This window comes from Marmota monax, unplaced genomic scaffold (assembly GCF_021218885.2).
Source record: "Marmota monax isolate L192 unplaced genomic scaffold, Marmota_monax_Labrador192_F-V1.1 WCK01_AAM20220418_F8-fsc00102, whole genome shotgun sequence".
In the NCBI taxonomy this organism is placed as follows: domain Eukaryota; kingdom Metazoa; phylum Chordata; class Mammalia; order Rodentia; family Sciuridae; genus Marmota; species Marmota monax.
The window spans coordinates 4,142,215-4,157,011 of record NW_026692494.1 but is presented as its reverse complement, the minus strand read 5'-3'; the positions used below and the strand labels follow the sequence as shown (position 1 = coordinate 4,157,011).

At 64.5% G+C, this 14,797-nt stretch overlaps 2 protein-coding genes across 10 annotated transcripts; both read right to left on the bottom strand.

Annotated features, from left to right (window-relative positions):
- Window positions 1–2,818: 2,818 nt before the first annotated feature.
- On the bottom strand, window positions 2,819–10,440 carry Plin5 (perilipin 5). 9 transcript variants are annotated; one of them, XM_046444054.1, is made up of 11 exons: window positions 10,341–10,403; window positions 9,695–9,750; window positions 9,523–9,604; window positions 8,638–8,833; window positions 7,770–7,852; window positions 7,443–7,514; window positions 7,073–7,250; window positions 6,213–6,412; window positions 5,529–5,625; window positions 4,106–4,216; window positions 2,819–3,771 (listed from the first exon to the last, which is right to left on the bottom strand). In XM_046444054.1, exons 2-11 carry the CDS (start codon window positions 9,736–9,738, stop codon window positions 2,834–2,836), a joined length of 2,001 nt encoding a protein of 666 aa, XP_046300010.1. In that variant the 5' UTR covers window positions 9,739–9,750; window positions 10,341–10,403; the 3' UTR covers window positions 2,819–2,833. The 9 variants fall into 9 exon arrangements, with proteins under 9 accessions (XP_046300010.1, XP_046300008.1, XP_046300011.1 ...); XM_046444052.1 differs by having other exon boundaries at window positions 7,073–7,514; XM_046444055.1 differs by lacking the exon at window positions 7,443–7,514.
- A 1,306-nt stretch (window positions 10,441–11,746) lies between these two features.
- On the bottom strand, window positions 11,747–14,124 carry Lrg1 (leucine rich alpha-2-glycoprotein 1). Its single transcript, XM_046444051.2, has 2 exons — window positions 13,966–14,124; window positions 11,747–13,019 (listed from the first exon to the last, which is right to left on the bottom strand). The coding sequence occupies exons 1-2, from the start codon at window positions 14,100–14,102 to the stop codon at window positions 12,038–12,040; spliced, it is 1,119 nt and encodes a 372-aa protein (XP_046300007.2). The 5' UTR covers window positions 14,103–14,124; the 3' UTR covers window positions 11,747–12,037.
- Between the last annotated feature and the right edge of the window lie 673 nt (window positions 14,125–14,797).

Below are 14,797 nucleotides of genomic sequence, written 5' to 3'. Positions count from 1 at the left end.
GGGTGCTGCCCGGCCAGCAGAGGCAGGCGGCCAGTGGGACTGGGGGGGCAGTCACATGCCTGCCTGTGGGCCTGGCGTGGGCTCAGGGCCCAGCACCTTTCCCCTGCTCTCAGCACAGGCTGGTGACTGTGCCCATGGCCCCTGCCTGCACCAGGCCAAGTGCCTCAGGGGCCACTGGGCTCCCCTCCCAGGCCCCAGGGAACCCCTGCCTGCCCTCTGCCTCCATTTCCACCCACCAGATGGACACAGCTCAGGTCCTGCCCCCCGGGACACCTTGGCTAGCTACCATCTTGGTGCCTCGGCTTTCCCCACCCCCGGCGCCCCACTGTGCCCGCAGGTGGCCTCCCTGCCTTGCCCTCCCCCCGCCTCGCTCCCCTGCTCCAGCCACACAGGCGCCTTGCCATGAACATGGCACACCAGGTGCGGCCCTGCCCCAGGGCCCTTGCACAGCTATGCCCTCTGCTGGCGCACCTTCCCCAGACACCCACTCGGCTGCCTCCATCCCTCCCCTCTGCCAGGCCTGTTTTGTCTCCCATCGAGTGCCAGCACCTAGAACAGTGCCTGGCACACGTTTGACACTTGGGAAACTTTGGGGCCCATCAGGCTGGTGCTGAGCAGGAAGCAAGGTCACACCTGTGACCTCTCCGCCCCAGTGCTGGCACCCCATGAGCAGAGCACTCGCTTAGCAAGAGCAGGGGTGTCCTGACAAGGGAAGGGACATGTCCCTTTCTAGAAAGAACTTGGGTCAAAATACAGACCAAGATGGAGCAGAGCAGAGCTGGAGGTGCTCTAGAAGCTGGCTGGGCCTCCTTGGAGGCTCCCAGGAGGAGGTGTCGTGGGCCAGAGGCCACAGGTCCAGGAAGTGACAGAGAGGATTTGGACATCTCGGGTCCCACGCCAAGTGGGCTACGGGTGGACCAAGGGGGCCAGCAAAGCAGAGCGCTAACACTCGCCCTCCCTGGGCGTCCCCTGCCCACTGCTGGGACCCCGCCAGAACGGGATCCCAGCCCCAGCGCATCCAATCCGCTCCGGCCCGAGCTGGGAGGAGGCAGGGTCTGGCCTCTTGGCCTGGTGGCCCCAGGCCGTCTCCTTGGAATCAGCACTGTGTCTGCCAAGCAGTCGGGACACAGAGGGGTGCCCCACTCCCTCCCTCCTCTGGAGGCTTGTGCTTCCAAGGGTGGCAGGAGGGCCCCAGACGTGCCCTTCCCTTTCCCAAAGGCAGCCTCCGCCAAGTGGGCGAGAGAAAGCCAGTAAAAACGATGATGGACACCCCTGTGAAGTCCCCCTCCTCTGCCCACAGCCCCCGAGGTCTTGCCCAGAGTACTGGGTCCCCTCCCTGGCTCCTCTCCCCACCCTCCTCCATGGGGGCTCCCTGCTGCTCCTCCAACTCGTCAGGCTTGGTCCAGTCCCAGGGCCTCTGCACAGGCTCTGGCTCCACCCAGGCCACCTTTTCCCCAACCCCTTATCTCCATGCCACCTCCTCAGAGCAGCCTCCCTAAGCTTCCCCAACTTAAAATATTCACCCTTTTGTACCGCCCCCCACCCCTCCCCTTTCATTTTTCCCATCTATTAACACTAAAATCACTTGTTTTCCTCCTCATTATCTGTCTCCCATACTGCACTGTAAACTCCCAGAGGACATAATACTGTGTCCCCAGGGCAGAGAAGTGCCTGCACACAGCAGGCACTCAATAAGTGCTTGTTGAAGGAACCAGCAAGCGAGAGCATGGCAGTGTCCACACTGGGTCTTTACTGGGGTGGGCACAGCTGCCACCTCTTTGCTCCCAGCTCCCCGAGAAGAGGCTCGGGGCAGGGTAGCCTTGACCACTCTCTCCCCTCTCCTCTGCCCACCCACTAAAAGTGACTCCCCGTCACGCCTCTGCCAGGGCTGGTGCCGGTACCAGAATGCCCTTCCCCGGCACCCCTGGGCACCCCTCACCAGGCCTGGCCCTGCAGCATGGCAGCCTGGTGTGGGAGGGGCCGTGGCCCAGGGCAGGGCAGGAGTCCTGGCCTCTCCTAGCTGGCTGGGGGCAGAGGAGGCCTGCCAGTGGGTGCAGCCTGCAAGGCTTCCTGGAAGAACACCACCTGGGGCTGGATGGTGGGCGACATATGTCCTGGAGTCAGGCAGGAGGTTGGCAGGGCACCCGGGAGGTGGGCACAGCTTCCCCAAAGGCCCGGAGGTGGGCACAGACCAGTGTCAGAGGGTGAAGCTGGATGGTGGGTCTGAGAGCCACAGGGAGCATGGAGATTCCAGAGCAGAGGCCGGAGGCAAACTGGCTGGCGGGAGGGGGCCGGGCTCCCAGAGCCATCCTCGGGACAGGCACCAAGGAAGCCAGGGGGCAGCCTGATCTCACCAAGCCACATGGTGGTTTCCCAACACCCTTCCAGCCACGGGAATCAGAGGGGCAGCCAAGAATGGGGTCAGGAGATGGGAGGGCCCCCAAGATTGGCTGTGGCCTTGCCCTGCCTGTCTCCCCCACCCCACCAGTGCAGCAGGGGACACAACCATGCCAGCCCAGCAGGTCGGGGGAGCAGAAGAGGGGCCTCCTCATCCACTTCCTTCTCTTAGGTCTTTCTCCCTGCAGTCTCCAAGAAATTCATTTATACTAAGGTGAGAAGGGCTTCCCCTTAGGCTGTTCACCGAGGGCCCAGCTGGCTCAGGCAGCAGGCTCCACACACAGGGAGGCACCACTCCTCTGTGGCCTCAAATGCTGACTTGAGGCCACCCTCCTCGTGTCCTGCAGTCACATTCTTCTGAGGCCCCCATACCCTGGTTCTGAGGCCCATCCACCAGGTACAGAGGCCCTGGACCCTTGGACAACGCGAAGCGTCTTTATTCTGGAGAGAACACGACAAAGCACCTGGGTCTGGTGGGCTGAGCGGGCCCAGCTGGCATCTCTGGAGACCCCTCAGTGTGAGATGGCCAGTCTGGAGGACAGGGGCTCCCTTCCAAAGCCTTAAGGACACCACTGGGCAGAACGTGTCCTTCCCAGAGGATTCTGAGCAGCCCTGGGGGCTGGGGCAGGACAGGGCGGTAAAGAGCTGAGGATGGCCTGAGAGGCTTTGCGGCCACGCCCCTGCCTAGGCCGCGCGATCCCCAGGGTCCCCGCAGGCTGTGGGAGGACCGGACCTGAAGGAAGGTGCCGGTCAAAGGTCCCAGCCACGCCCAGGCCGGGCAAGGCCGTTGGCGAGGGCGCTGGCCACCAGGGGGCAGCAGAGGGCCGGCCCCGCCCTGGGCTAGAAGTCCAGCTCCGGCATCAGCGTGTGCTCGACCTGGCGCCGGGGGGCCTCGGGCTCCTCCACGCCGGCGCCCCCGGGGAGGCCCGTCCCGTCGCCGTGCTCGGCCTGCCAGGCTCTCTGCTGGGCTGGCCAGTCCATGTGCGCCCAGCGCGGGTCGGGGTCGCCCACCACCTCGTCCACCCAGTCCTCCAGGCCAAGCAGGGGCTCGGACCGCTCCATGAGGATGGGCGCGAAGGGCCCCACGAGCCAGGGCAGCGGCACCGTCTGCACCACCAGCTCCAGCAGCTCGTCCACGCAGGCGTGGGCCCTGGCCACGCGGCCCCGACCCTCGGCCAGCGCGGCCGCCGGCACGTCCCCAAAGGAGCGGGCGTCGGCGAAGGCGGCCTGCAGGGCGTCCACGCTGCGCCGCACCTCCGCCACCTTCGCCTGGGCGCCGGCGGGCAGGCCCCGCACGCTGGCCTCGAGCGCCTCCACCGTGCTCCGCAGCTCCAGGGTCAGGCTGCGCGACAGCACCAGGGTCTCCAGCTCCGCCTGCGGAGGGCGGGACCTCAGGGGCCTGGCCACGCCCCGGCTGGGGTCTCTCTGGCCCTCAGTGGACCTGGAGTGGGGCTGGGGACTTCAGTCTCCGCCGTGCAGACACAGGGCTACTGAAACCCCGCTCGGCCTCAGTTTCTCTCTGGGACACACAGTAGGGCCGCTGCCCTGTCTAGGTTCTCCCCAGGGTCCCCCAACCAGCTGACCTCAACCTTGGTTTAGGCAGCTCAAGACTGGCTCCTGGCCGCCCTCGATCGTTCCAGAAACCCACGTTCCCTGCAGCCTCACCTGCCCCCCACCTGTCCCCCATCAGCCCCTCCCCCCTCCTCACCTGGCTGCGCCTGCGCCCATTCTCCAGGGGACGCTGGTCCTCCCACTGCGCTGTCGCCTTCCCAGACTGGGCTGCAGGGGAGGGGCCGGCCCTGCTCTGCGATCGGTGGATCTGCAGGGATGGAGGCCGGCCGGGACTGAAGGATCTGGGTTGGGGGCTTGAGGACCAGCTCCAGCCTGGACTGGCCTCAGTGAGCACTTAGTGAGCACCATCTGGATGCCACCTTCCAGAACTGAGGATCTGGCAGGCCAGCCTGGCCCCCCCCCACCTCACTGCCCCTCAGGACCCACCCTCCCCGCAGCTCCACAGCTGCCCGGCTCTTGGACACACTGGCCCGTGCTCCCCTCCCGTGCTCCTGCCTGGCCACCCCCAGTCTCCGTCTAGAAGACACCCTCCCCAGGACTCCGCTCCTGCCCTCGGGCTGGCCGACCCCTGGGGTTCCAAGCACACGTCATGGCCTGAGGCGGGGCACTATGCTTTCAGCGTCAGGGACAGGGCCTGCCCAGAGGGCTGCTGGGGACCAACGTCCCCCAGAGGTGCAGCCGCACACCTGCGCAGGGGCAGGACAGGTCCACCCCAGCGCTGCCAAGGAAAGTAGGTGGAAGCAAACACGGTCCCAGTGCCACTGGAAGTCACCGGCCTTTTTTTCCGCAGGGCGGAGACCCCAGGGATTGAACCCGGGGCACTCGGCCACTGAGCCACGTCCCCAGCCCTTTTTAGTTTTTAATTAGAGACAAGGCCTCGCTGAGAGGCTTTGACCTCTCAGCCTCCTGCCTCAGCCTCCTGAGCCGCTGGGATGACAGGCGTGGCCACCGCGCCCGGCTCAAGCAGCCCATAAAAGAAGGAAATCCCACACCTGTCACATGGGGAAGGCACCTTGAGGACGCTGTGCTGAGGGAAAGGGCCAGACGCCGGGGTCCACCCACAGGACAGGAGTGAAGCGCGGGCCTTCAGAGCCACAGACAGGATGCAGCATGTGGACGGGGGCAGGGAGGGGGCGGGAGCTGGCGCTTCATGGGGACAGAGCTCTGGGGTGGGTGGTGGGGACGCTGCACGGCCCTGTGCATGGGCTTCCGGCTGCCGAGCTGCTGTTCAGTGTGGTTCAAGGGGCAAGTCTCCTCGCCTGCTTTGGAGCCACAGCGGGCAGCACGGCCACGGGCAGGGCCGCTTCCCACGGTGGGCAAGCTACGCGGGTGGCGGCACGCGGCACACAGCTGACTTCCCGATGTGTATTCAGGAAGCCTCAACTATGTGCTGCTGCCAGGGATGGGCCAGCCAGTGTTGCAGCAAGGCCCGGCCCACAGCTGGTGCTCAGTAAACACCACTGAGCGGTTGAGCAGGGCAGGTCCCTGTCCTCACAAGCTCTCAGTCTGGAGGGGAGATGTCAAAACCCAGTAAGTGAAGAGGCAGGTCACATGGTTACCCAGAAGCAAGGTGTGACTAGGCAGGAACTGAAGTGCCCCAGGCAGAGGGCGCAGCTTGTGCAAAGGCCCTGGAGCCGGAGGAGCCTGCCCTGTGGGCTGGAGCAGAGGAGGCAGGAGGGAACTGGGATTGCACAAGGCTTCGTGGGCCGCAGGGAGGACTGGGACCTGGATCCCAAAGGAGGTGGGAGCTATGGAGGGCTGGGGGCAGAGGAGGGAGGGACCTGACACGGTGCTCACAGGTGCCCTCTGGGGGTCACTGTGGGGAGGACAGGCTGTGCGTCAGGGGAGGGGCTCAGGAGCCAGGCGGGTCCAGATGGAGCTGGAGCCTTGGAAGGTGGGGGACCAAAAGCCAGTGGCCCGGTGAGCCAGTCCCGGACAGTCTGGCTGATGTGTTGGACCCCGGAGGGGAAGAGGGAGCCGGGGGTCCCCCCAAGTGGGGTCCTGAGCCCCTGAGGTGGAGGAGCAGGTATCTCTAGGGAGGGGAGGAGGAGGCCGTGTCACGAGGGCCGGGCGGGGAGGGCAGGCCCCTTCCTCCCCAGCTGCCCTGGGAAGTCCAGCCCAGCACTCATCCTCGGGGCCTTGGCAGCCCGTGCTGGGGCCCAGCTACCAGCCTCTCGGATGCGCCCGGCTCAGCCCACACCCGCTGGGGGCACTGCGGACAGGAGCAGGGGGAGGGCGCTCACCAGCTCCAGGGCCTCCTGCAGCTGGGCCAGGGTGTCCTGGGCACGGAGTCGGCTCTGCCTCAGTTTCCCCAGGGAGTGCTCATAGGCCAGGTGGCGGATCTTCGCTGACAGAGAGCCCAGGCGCACGAAGTAGCCCTGCTGCCTCCTCTGGTCCTCCACGGAGCCCACCTCTGGGCTCTGGGCCTCAGCTGCCAGCGCCGCTAGAAGACAGGACAGGGACAGGGTCAGCGTGGCTCCTCCCCAAGCCAGCATCTCTACTGTCAGCCCACGTCACAGAGGGGCACTGAGGCAGGAGGCAGGAGGCAGACCATCCCACCCAGGCCGCTGCCCCCCGACTAGCCCGACGCCTCTCCAGGGGCCGGTCCGCACCCAGGCTGCCCACTAGGCCTCGGCCTCTCTTCCCAGGGGCGCGGCCCGCGTACTCCACTGTGCTCAAAAGAGGACCTGAGAAGAATCGCCTCCAGGTATCCACGACCCCAGACAAGACAGGGAGCTCGGGGACAGTGGGGCTGGGGACCCTGTCCACAGGACGAGGGCTTGAGCCTGTGCCTGCTTCTCCAAGACAGGCCAGAGACCAGGAGCGGCGCGCCCCCTCTGCTCGCTGGGTGCTCGGGAGGGAGGACACGGCCACAGAGACGACCCTGGTCCTCGAGATGCCCCACTGGGGTCTGGGTGTCCTTCTGCAGAAGGACAGGCCGAGGGTCCACTGGAGGGGGCTGGGAGGGCAGGCCTGGGTTCGAGTTTCCTGCTGCCCCACTGTGTGTCCTGGGGCCAGTCCCGGACCTCTCTGACCTGGACCCTGCAGAGAGGCTCGCTGGGCAGGAAGGTCGGGGGGGTGCTGGGGAGGGTGCTGGCCTCACCGAGCTCCTCCTCCGACATGGGCAGGAAGTGGTCCACCAGCTCCTCGGACTTGCCCAGAACAGTGTCCAGGGCGTGGCTCACAGAGCGCTTCAGCTCCACACTCCAGCGGCGCCGCCAGGCCAGGTCCACCACGCCTGTGACACTACTAGCCACCGCATCCTTGGCCGAGGTCACCACCTGGTGGGAGGGGCCCACTGCAGGTGCTGCCCGTTTCTGGTCCTGTCCCCTGCCCAATTCCCTGGAGCTGGGACTCAGAGGCCTCAGACTCCTGACCCTGTGCCTCGCTTTCCCTCTATAAAATGGCCCCCCGGGTCCGTGGGCGGTCACCAGCACCCACGGGCGGCGTGTGAGTTGGTGCTGATCACTGACCATTTCATCTGGCTGCTCTTCTGGAACTGGGGTTGAACTCAGGGGCGCTCGACCACCAGCCCCTCCGCAGCCCTGTTGGTATTTTATTTAGAGACAGGTCTCACTGAGCTGCTCAGGGCCTCACTAAGTTGCTGAGGCTGGCTCCATCCTCCTGCCTCAGCCTCCTGAGCCGCTGGGACGACAGGCCTGCACCCCGGCACCTGCCGCGGGGTTTTCTGCTGGGGCCTGGAGGGAGCAGGAGTCGGACTGTGCTCCCGGGCGGCACCCGCCTCCTCCCACTCTGCTCTGGCCCAGCCCACGCCGCCCCGGGACCTGTGGTCTGGGTACCGCGTCTGAAGGTTGCTGGAGAAGGGGCAGCTTCTCCTCCAGTTTGTCCAGGCCCCTGCAGGCGAGGTCATTCACTGTGGCCACTGAGGGGAGGGGTGAGGAGAGAGGGATGCAGAGGGAGGGCAGCTAGAGAGGAGCCATGGGGGACAGACGGTGGGGGACACAGGAGCGGGGGAGAGACCGGAAGAGATGAAACTGAGAGGCCCAGCTGGGGGGACAGCTGGGCAGGCCCCCAGACGTCCAGAGAGCCCAGAGATGCCGGGTGGGCCTCAGGCCTGTGGGACAGGGACCTGGAGGAGGAGTTGGACCCTGGGGACCTGGGAGCCTCCCAGCCAGCTCCGTCTCCCAGGGAGGGTGCAGGAGGGCCACCAGGCAGGGCCCGCCTCCCTGGCCCTGGCTCTCCCCCTGCCCCGCCCCTCAGCCCCAAGGTGACTTCTCAGCGATGCCCAGCGGGCAGCCCAAGGCCATAGCAGGAGAGGAGCTGGGGACCCAGGCCAGGGCAGCCACTTCTGGCTCACATGGGGGGCGAGGGGTCTTTCTGCCCGTCACCAAGGTAGACCCCTGAGCTGGTGACAGGGGCCTTGGAGATGCGGGAGGTGGCGGCTGGGCCGAGGCTGTGGGGCTCAGGACAGGGGAGGAGAGGCCAGGGGACAGAGGTGGACAGACAGTGGCCGCCAGGCATGGGGGGAGGAGGGGAGGAGGACGGGAAGCAGGAGCTGGGGGGAGGGCCACAAGGCACCAGGTGAGGCCGAGGGAGGTCACGTGAAGGGACAGGCAGGCGGCACATCGGAGGCAGCAGGGTGGCGGACGGCCAAGGAGGGACCCCTGTAAGGGGACAGCCCAGGGCGCGTCCTGCGGAGGGACTCACGCTGAGGCTGCAGGCGGTCCAGCAGCGGCTGCGCGCGGCCCAGGGCCCGGCTGGTGAGGCCCCCCAGGCAGTGCTCGGCCAGGCGGCAGGCGGAGCCCAGCAGTGGGTGCCTGTCCTTGGCAGCGCTGTAGGCCCCCGAGATGGCTGTGCAGGTGGTCCGGACCAGGGGCAGTGCCGCCACCCGCTGCACCACGCTCTGTGGGAAGGGGTGCCGTCAGGGGTCCAGGGGACAGGGGCCCAGCCACCCCATAGCCCGCGTCCCCTCGCCGGGCCAGGCTGAGGGATGGGGTGGGAGTCAGGGAGAAGCCTGGCGGCCCCCTGCCGTGCCAGCCTTGGTTCTCAGGAGCACCCAGAGTGCCAAAGCTCTGGAGTCCTCTGTGTTCCTGGTGGGCACTGGCGGGCACGAGGACCCAGCCATCAGAGCACCGCCTCTGACACCTCGGCCCAGGTGCGGTTCTGGTGGGCTACTGCGGAGCTGTGTGAGCTCAGGCAAGTGACCTGCCTGCTCTGAGCCTCGGTTTCCCCATCTGTAAAGTGGGTTTCCAGGGCAGTGGTGGTGTTTGACCGTGAGCGAGGGACTGGCCAGCACCATATCCTGATGGCTGCATTACTGTTACTGTGGAGAGTGACAGTGGACACAGGCAGGAAGGGGCAGCAGGGATGCAGAGTGGCCACGGCCAGTGTCCTGGGAGATGGTCCCCTGCCAGGGCCTCCTCACAGCCTCTGGAACCAGCAGGCTGCACCAGCCTCTCTGTGGCTCTCAACGTGCCCAGAATTGGTTCTCCCAGTGAGGGCAGGGCTGGGACATCGGCCCGAAACTGCCCGGGAAGTACTGTCCCCCTTCCCTCCCTGAGCCCCTGCTCCACGGAGGGGGCAGCCCCTCACCTGCTGGTCCTGCTCACACAAGTTGGATTGGGGGGCCTGAGAGGCCTCATCCTCAGACATGGCTGCTGCGAACAGGGTCACCCTGGGGGCAGGACAGAGTGAGGGGACTCCTGCATGCCAGCCCTCCCAGCTCCTGCCCTCCCTAAACTCGCAGAGCTGGGGTCCTGTCCACCTGGGCTGAGACTTGGGCAACTGGCTTTCCCTCTCAGGGTCCATGGAGTGGGTGTCCTGCAGGGCACAGACAACGCATAAACCCACAGGTGCTCAGTGAACTGCCACTGGTGACAACCTGGGCTGGAGAGAGACAGACTTGGCCCTAGTCCTGCCATGACCTGCTGTGTGACCATGGGCAAGGTCCTTCACCTCTCTGAGCTGTTTCCTCTTCTGTAAAATGGGGGCGATCCCTACTGCCCCTGCCAGGGACAGACCCGCCCAAGCAGTCCCTACACACGCGGGCGGAGGTGCAGGTGGTAGCTGCAGGATCCGGATCCGCCCACAGTCCTTTGGCAGACGGGGACAGGGTGCCCGGGCTGCACGCAACAGGTCCCCACTGCGCCCAAGGTCACTCAGCTAGCAGGGTCACAGCTCGACCTCAAACTTCAGACTGGCCACTTGCGGCTCTTTCCCCTGTTGCCACCCCTGCGCCCTCTGAGCCCTGGTTCCCTCCCAACTGGGTCCTGAGCGTGGGCCAACTGGGCCAAGGGTCTCAGCCACCTGTTCTGGCCCATCGAACCCCTGCCACACCGCCGCACCCTCTCCAGCCACCGCCTGGGGGTCCCGAGCCTGGGGGACTCCGGGACGCAGGCCGCAGCACTCACCTGGTCGCTCGCAGCCTGGGACCTGAGCCAGGTGCCTCCGAGGACCCCAGTCCCGGCTCGGGTCTCAGGCCCCAGTCTCCGCCCCCGCCGGCTCCGCCCGCCTTATAGCTGCTCGGAGGCGGGGCCTCTTGGAACCGACCAATAGGCAGAGAGCACAGAGCACAGGGCAGGTCCATGGGCGGGGCTCCAGTCTACCCTCCTGGGCTCCTCCCGCTCGCCTAGCACTCTGAGGTTGCCATAGTAATCCAGGGACGCCAGATGCCTAAGGATTGGGCTACTGGCCTTGGCCAGACAGTGTCACCTGTCACCTTCACTGCTGTGCTGCAGGGACAATGGGGGGCGATTGCAGCCCTCCTCAATACCTTGCCAAGTGACAGGCAAGTCTCTGATGATTTTCTTTTTTAATATTTATTTTTTAGTTGTAGGTGGACACGATATCTTTATTTGTTTTTATGTGGTGCTGAGGATCGAACCCAGTGCCTCCCGTGTGCTAGGCAAGCGCTCCACCACTGAGCCCCAGCCCCAGGCCCTCCAAAGATTTTCTTTCTTCTTAATTTTGTTTGCACTGGGGATGGAACCCAGAGATGCTTTACTGCCCAGCCAGATCCCCGCCCTTTTAATTTTCTTATTTGAAACAAAGGCTTGTTAAGTTGCTGAGGTCCTCGCCAAGTAGCTGAGGCTGGCCTCAAATTTGTGATCTTCCTGCCTCTGCCTTGGAAGCTGGGATTACAGGTGTGTACCAGGGTGCTCTGCTCCTAATTAAATTTGCCATTTAACTAAGCTGGGAGCCAGCAGTCTGTCCCTGGGGTTCACATGTTTCCAAAGAGCAGACTGAGGCTCAAAAGCCTAGACCACTTGCCCCCATAGGACTGAAGTCCATAGGACTGAAGAATCTGATTTAAACCAGCTGTTAGACTTCAGGTCCCTGCTTTTCACTGGGGACATAGCCTTCCAAGGGGACTGTAAAGCCTGTGCCCCAACACTTCAGGATCCCCCAAATCTGACCCCAGCCCCCACATGCCCAACTCTGCATTGGCAGGGGCCCAGTATCTGAGCTCAGTCATGCCCCTCCGACCGGCCCCTCCAGTGCCTTCAGTGCCCCGTTGAGCTGGCCCTGGGCAGGCGTCCCCTCAAAAGATCCCATGCCAGCGTGAGGCATTGGAGACCTGGGCAATCTGGGACACAAGCTCTGGCAGGAATCCACCTGTAAAAGGACACCCAGCAATGGTCGGGGATTTATTGCCAGTTAAGGCCCCAGAGAGGGGAGGGAGAGCAGAAGCCATGGGGCCATCTGATCCCAACGGCCATTGGCTTGGGAGCTTCGTCTTGCACCCCAGGCTCTAGGTGACCGCCACCTCTTCCTCCATCCTGGGCATCAAGGGTGCAGAAACACAAGATTCATCCGATTCGGGCCAGCAGGTGTTTATTAAGTCCCTGGGGCGGTGCCAGGTCACGCCAGCACTCAGAGAGCCCCCAAACTGGGGAAGACAAAGCCAGATGTGGCCAGGACACAGCCAGAGGCAGGAACCAGGGGCTTGTGGGGAACCCGGGGACCAAGGGCGGTGGGAAATGGAGCATCAGCATTCCAGGGAGGGCAGGTGTGGGCTCAGGTCAGGAGGCTGGCAAGTGGGCCCGGGGCGGGCGCATGCACCAGTGGGAACCCTGGGGTCTCGGCCACCCCACCCCGGCCCCAGGCCTCACGGGGACCCTGACACCTCCAGCAGCATCCGTCCCCTCAGGGCGTCAGGCCCAGCACAGCGCGTGTCATTCTGGGAGAACATCCTGTGCTTGTTGGCCACAAGCCAGCGACAGAGGTCATCCAGGTTTTGGTCGCAGACCCAGGGGTTGCCCGAGATGTCAAAGCCGTCCTTCATGTCCCTGGAGGGCATTCCCAGGGATTCCCAGAGCCCTCTGGGCACGCTGGACAGCAGGTTGTTGGAGAGGTCCAGCATGTCCAGCTCCTTCAGGTTGTGGAAGGCGCCGGCAGCCACCGTGGTCAGCCTGTTGTCACTGAGGAAGAGGTAGCGCAGCGCCGGCTGCTTTGCCAGGAGTGTCTCTCCAAGGACCTGCAACCGGTTCTCCTCCAGGTGCAGCCGCTCCAAGCGCAGCGGGCCCCTCAGGAGGTCAGGTGGCAAGGTCTCCAGCTGGTTGTCCCCAAGGTCAAGGGTGCGCAGGGCCACGAGATTGGCCAGCAGCCCTGGGGGGAGCGTCTGGAGGCTGTTGGAGGACAGGTCCAGATGCTCCAGGGCTTTGAGGCCGAGTAGCCACGAGGCCTGCAGGGCCTTCAGCCGGTTAGCCTTCAGCACCAGGACGCGGAGCGCGGCAGAGGCCCGGAAGAGGCCGGGGGGCAGCTGGGTGAGGTGGTTGTGGGTGAGGTCCAGCACCTCCAGCCGCGGCACAGGAAGCAGCAGCTTGGCGGGCAGCTCCTGCAGCCGGTTGCTGGCCAGGTGTAACTCCCGGAGGCCAGCGGCGCCGCGCAGGGCGCTGGCCGGCAGCTGTGTCAGCGTGGAGAACTCCACCACTAGGTGGACCGTGTCAGCCGGGAGGGGCGCGGGGAACCGGGCAGGCGAGAGGCAGGAGACGGTGCTGCCCCCGGGGGACGGCAAGGTCACGCACGCTTTGGGGCTCGGCGTGACGCCCTGGGCCAGGGCCACCAACAGCAGTAGTAGGAACAGGGTTCTAGAAAGAGGGGGGTCAAGGCCGCCTGAGCTTAGGCCATCACAGAGGTGCTGGTGAGCAACAGCGGAAACGCCCCGCTAGCAACAACACCAGGACCCTCCTCCGCCTCCCGCCGCCTGGCCTGTGCCCTCGCCTTGCTCAACAGGGCTAGGGCGCTGCAATCACTTCCTCCTCCTCTCCTGGCCTCCTGCCTCGCCCCCACCCTAAAGCTGCCAGGAGGGGACCCCTGTTCCAGGGAGAATCCTCAGTCTGTGGCTTTGGGTTTCTGAGCTGACTCCTGCATCTGCCCTACCCCATCGCTGGCCCAGCCCTAATGGGCTATTAACTGTTCACAGTCCGACTTGCTAGTGTCTTCTGGTCCACCTTGTTTTCTGGGTCAGTTCTTGACTCCCTAGTTGTGTGTTCTGATGGCAGAGCCAGTGAACTCCTATTCAACCTTCAAAGCCCTGGATCCAATGCCCCTTTTCCATGAAGTCTTCCTACCCTTCCCTACAAGGCAGGAGTGCCCATTCTAGCCTCTTCCTCACTCTGTCTATTTGTGACCAAATAGGGTCAGGTTGTCTTTGTTCTGCACCTGAGAACAATTCAGGGCTCAGGTGCCAAGAGGGGATCCTGGACATGGAAGTGTGTCCTGCTGTGGGCAGGTCTGGGGTTGAATATTGGGTCAAGCGGGGGGTGGTTTCTACTTTGTACCATAACCCTGGGTGGCTTTGGGGGGCTTCTCCTGCTCCTCCAGGCTTGGCCCGATTAGCAGATATCGCCTGGACAGCCTCCGTCCACGGCCCCAGGTCTCTCCCCCTACTTGCCTGACCTGAGGCCCCTTGGGCTTCGCAGGTGTGTGCAGGTCTATGCCAGCCGCTCGGCCCTCTGCGGCTTTGGGGCTGGGACGGCTGCCTGGCTCTACACAGCCTGGCCTTGGGCCTGCTGGGGTGCACAGGGGACCTACCTCTGCATTTGCTGCCCACTCCAGGGGGACATGGTGGCTCTTCTCTGGTCGTCCTGGGTCTCTATGGCCTGGGGAAGTGGCATTATACCTGCTTGGACTGGGGCAGGGAACCCAGTCGCGTGGAAGGCCCCACCCATCCTGTTCCCGTTAGTGCCAGAACCAGAGCGGGCGGGCGGGGCGGGGAGATTGCAAAATTGCTTCCGCAGCGTCCGCCAGCCCTTCTCCCGTCTCTGGCTTCTAAACCCAGTTTTTCTCCCCCAACTTTCTGTTTTTGTGGCACCCAAGAGTCTCTCGAGCTGAGTCCCTCTTCCCCTAGCCCAGGATTCCAAGGGTCAGGACTGTGAGGTGCCACCTGGAGGGGCACCACCCTGGAGGGAGTACCTTGTCCTTTTTCTTTTTAAAACGAAGTGGGTTTTGTTGTGGTTTTGTTTTAATCAGGGAGGTCAGTAAGGAGTAGTGTCCAATAACAATGGCTGGGGAGGAGCCTGGCTCTGGTGCAAGGCCCCCGGGCTCTGCAGGAGGGTGCAGGTTGGAGCAGTCTGTCTGTCCATGGGCAGGGGTGGTCTGTGCCAACCTGCAGGCCTGTTCCTCTGTGGCTTCATGAATAGGAAGGACCGAAGGTCCACCTGTCTCTGCACAGCCTGGCGTCCAGGCCTGCCCAGGGTGGAGGGGCGGGGACATACCCCTGTCCTCACTGTCCCCGCCTGGAGCACACGCTGGCTCTTGGCCCCGGGTTCTGAATTACAGCTCAGCGCAACACGGCTCCGCCTGATGCGCTTAGACAGTGCCCAGCTTTCCCGGGGCTGGGCCTCCCACCCACGAAGCCAGACTC

Excerpts from the sequence above, each read along its gene's own strand:
- Plin5 (XM_046444052.1), bottom strand. The coding sequence starts at position 9,738 with ATGGACCCTGAGAGGGAAAGCCAGTTGCCCAAGTCTCAGCCCAG. Across the intron at positions 8,834-9,522 it reads TGTGTGAGCAGGACCAGCAG|AGCGTGGTGCAGCGGGTGGC; the intron begins GTGAGGGGCTGC and ends CCCTTCCCACAG. Across the intron at positions 4,217-5,528 it reads TAGTCACACCTTGCTTCTGG|ATCCACCGATCGCAGAGCAG; the intron begins GTAACCATGTGA and ends CCATCCCTGCAG.
- Lrg1 (XM_046444051.2), bottom strand. The coding sequence starts at position 14,102 with ATGGGTGGGGCCTTCCACGCGACTGGGTTCCCTGCCCCAGTCCAAGCA. Across the intron at positions 13,020-13,965 it reads AGTGGGCAGCAAATGCAGAG|AACCCTGTTCCTACTACTGC; the intron begins GTAGGTCCCCTG and ends CCCTCTTTCTAG.